Below are 3,787 nucleotides of genomic sequence, written 5' to 3' on the forward strand. Positions count from 1 at the left end.
ATAAATGAAAAAAAAAAGAAGAAAAAAGAAAATGAACCTGTATGCAACCTAGTGAGTGTCTCGTGCAAATCTCTGGATGCATATAGAATGAATTGAGCTCATCAAAGCGCGATAAGTTGTGAACCTGTAACCAAACGAAGTAATGGTAAGAAGACTAAACCAGAAAATTTTACTCTAAAAGCATTAGCTTCTGGTTCTGATGATGTTTGTGAAACTGAAAATAACTGAAAATTTATGTGGCTCTTCATTGGCTACAAAGTAAAAAATAATTTAGGTTAAATTAGAGAGGGCAGCTAAGTCCCAATTTAAGTGCCTGCCTCAAGCAATTTGAAGTCATGGTGTAACAGTGCAAAGTTTTGCATCTGGGATAATCAACATTATGCTGGATTCAGTTTGGAAGCTGTGATGTGGTTGGGATCAGAGAAGGTAAAGTACTTACTTTGCACACAGTTGTCACTGTCCCCAAAGTGGATAACCACTATATCCCAGTTTTAGCTTTCAGTAATCCTATGCTAGATAACAGTATGTTAAAATGGTTGTGTTTACTTTTTGACTGCCTTGAGTTGCTGTACTAATTTAAGGAACGGTGTGCCACAGTTAAGTGTGACCAAAAGGATAATCCTAAATTTTGATGATTTTATAACTGGCAGACTTTTATAGTATTTCATATGCTTCTTTTTAGATCTTCCACCGCCTCCTGTGCCACCACCTTCTATTAAATCACCCACCATCCAGTCCAAGGCCCAGCTGGAGGTACGCCCTGTAGTGGTGCCCAAACTCCCTTCAATAGAAGCCAGAACAGATAGATCGTCAGATAGAAAGGGAGGCAACTACAAGGGCAGAGAAGCACTGGATGGAAGACAAGTTGGCGACCCGAGAACAAATCCAGGTGATGCCAGAGAAGCACAGGAGCAGCAAAATGATGGGAAAGGACGCGGCAGCAAGGTGGCCAAGCGCGACCTTCCCCCAACAAAGGCGCATCTCATCCAAGGTACCTCTTTATTTAGTAGCAGATAAGCTCAGCCCAACATGGCTTGCAAAGCACAATTAGGCTTACAGGGCCAATGAAAAGTGATAAGATTAAGAAATTTGTTCTCTACCGGCTGGCCAGATAGCTCAGGAGACTAAAGGCCTGTTTGAGGCTCAGATGGGAGACCCTGCCCCCCAGGGTGTGCTGGGACTGGGCGTGGTAAGGCGTGCTTGTAATCCCAGTGCTGGAGAGGCTGAAATTAAGAAGATCACTATGAGTCTGATCTGTGTAGTGAGACCCTGTAGACTCTGCACCAAAATACATTTAAAGGACAAAAAAGAAAGGTTGAAATTTGTTCTCTAATAAAGGAAGCAGGTATATGCTGCAATAATTATAATACAGTTACTTCCAAGACAATGATTCCCTCTTGAGGTGCCACTTCAATTGTATTTTAAAGGAATATATGAGTTCAAATAGGCTGCAAGAAGAACATATCAGGTAAAGAAAATGGGTTCAGAAAAGAATATGTGTGTGTGAAAATGTGTATTTGGTTTTAAGAGGTCTCCAGTTTGACTGGAGAATAGAATGCTTAAGGTAAAAGTTAAAAAAAAATCACTAAATTGAGAAAACCAGTGATACTGTTCTAAAGAGTTTGAAATTTATGACATAGGCAGTGGTAAACCAGAAAAGAATTGGATGAGAAATGACATAATCCAATATTTAGAAAATTAGCTCCAGTGAATGTAGAGACTGGAATCAGGTAGAACACCACAGAAATAACCTAGGCACAAAATTTTACAGCTCTGAATTAAGACAATAGGAATGAAAAAGACAACATAGCCTAGATAGGCATTTTAGAGACAGTCCCGGGAGGACCTGATACCTAGTGAAGTGCTACAATGTAAGCTGAAATAGCACAGAAGTTATTCAGGTACTCATTGTGCGGCCATGGATGACTGATGAAACACAATTATACTAACCAATGCAGAAAAAAAGCATGTTTCATGGAGAAAAAAAAAAAAAATGAATTGACAAAAATGCTGCCCCCCCCAAAAAAAAAATCCAAGAACAAAGAAAGTCACTAAGAATGTGGCGATTCTCATCACTAGAATGAAAGATGATGAGAAAAATTTTAAGTGGATGGTGGACTTTAGAACCAGCAACACAGAGAAAATACTTGTGCAAATGATGAAAGCCAAACAGCGGCAGGGATAAGCTGGCAAGCGCTTGGCAGCCCATTCTCTGGGGGGCAGAACAAAAGGAAAGTCCAGTTTGTACCCATTTTCTTGCTCTAGCTTAAATACAGGAAGCTAAATTTAAGCTACAAAGGTGAAGTTAGTGATTGCAATGGCAGGAAGAGAACGGTACAGTGGCACCTTAGCTTACGAATGTCTGCAACGAGTTGCGAACCGAGTTGCACAAGAGCTGAATCATATTTGCCCACGAAGTCAACACGCATTGATTTGGTGCTCCTCCAACTTGATTTGTGACTGAAATTATGAAAAGAATTAAATTTGCAAACAGAAGTACCAATGGCCAAATAGATTCTTGTGAAACATCACAAGATGTCGCCACTTGTTGGGGACCATCCTAGTTAGATGGTGGGAAGAAAATCTATGTTTTGTAAAGGGAACTGACAGTACCCAGCCTGGAGATTCCCAAGATACTCAAAATAATATCCTAGGGCTGGGGCTGTAGCTCGGTGGTGGGCTTGCGCATACGCTTGATACGTGGGTTCCACCCCCCATGCTCCCACAAAATAAGTTTCTAGAAAATAGGAGTGAGGAAATTCTCCCCAGAATTGTATAAAATGCCTAAGAGGTAAAATATCAATGCTAATGCACAGGGAAGATATTTTGGACTGTGCCGTCCGTGGCAATATTAACAAACCTTCTTAAGGCAGCAGTCAGAATAGGAGCGAGACTGTACAAGACAGCTGAACAGAGATCTCAGAAGTGATTGGCAAAAGCTTGCCAGGAGTTTGAGGGGAGGAGGAGAGGCTTGGGCAGGGTGTGCAGGAGGCCAGATCAGTGGACATGTTGGAACTGGAATGGAGTGATACAGCCAAAGGAGGAGAAGCCATGTAAGAGGAAGAGATGCAAGAAAAGGAAGCTGATGGATGGAGTTAGAGAAAAGTGCCAGGAGAGTGAATCTTGGCAAGGATGGGAGCCCTTTGTTAGATCTTTGTAAATTGTATCTTCGTAAGATGATTTCTTGTGGTCATCTGCTTAGTTATTTTGCTGAGCCCCTTCCACATAGTGAGCAGTTTCAATTTGTCCTGGGCCTGAAGTCTGTACTCTTAGTGCAGCAAGTGAAAAATACAGTTGTGCCTTTCCCTCGGGTATCTCAAGTGGATCACCATAAGCCCCAGTGACATCCCTACAACTCAAAGTTCAAAAAATTTGTTACTTTGTTTATTTGTTGTTTATTTTTATGGCACTGGGCTTTGGACTCAGGGCCTTTGCACTCAGCCTTTATTAAAACAAATTTTTTTTTTTTGTATTTTTAGGGAAGGGTCTACAGGGTGTTCAGTGTCTCATTACTAGATCGGACTCATAGTGATCTGCCTGTTTACAGCCTCCCAAGAGTTGGGATTACGGGCGCATGCCACCTGCCCAGTCTCCATCAATGTCTCAGCATGCCCTGGGGGCAGGGCTGCCACAGCAGGCCTGGGGATCGAATGCTGGCCCCTGCACCTCCTTGCAGGTGCTTTAATCCACTGAGCTATTTTACCAGTCTTCTTCTTCTTCTTCTTCTTCTTCTTCTTCTTCTTCTTCTTCTTCTTCTTCTTCTTCTTCTTCTTCTTCTTCTTCTTCT

At 41.9% G+C, this 3,787-nt stretch overlaps 1 protein-coding gene across 4 annotated transcripts in view; it reads left to right on the forward strand.

Annotated features, from left to right (window-relative positions):
- Nucleotides 1–3,787, forward strand: part of Robo1 (roundabout guidance receptor 1) — a 423,922-nt gene that overhangs the window by 413,208 nt on the left and 6,927 nt on the right. For all 4 annotated transcript variants that reach the window (XM_023724107.1, XM_023724108.1, XM_004639080.2 and 1 more), the window contains one exon: nt 683–991. In XM_023724107.1, coding sequence (XP_023579875.1) covers nt 683–991 — 309 coding nt within the window. The remainder of the gene's footprint in view (nt 1–682; nt 992–3,787) is intronic.

This window comes from Octodon degus, unplaced genomic scaffold, assembly GCF_000260255.1.
Source record: "Octodon degus isolate 3935 unplaced genomic scaffold, OctDeg1.0 scaffold00106, whole genome shotgun sequence".
NCBI classification, from domain to species: domain Eukaryota; kingdom Metazoa; phylum Chordata; class Mammalia; order Rodentia; family Octodontidae; genus Octodon; species Octodon degus.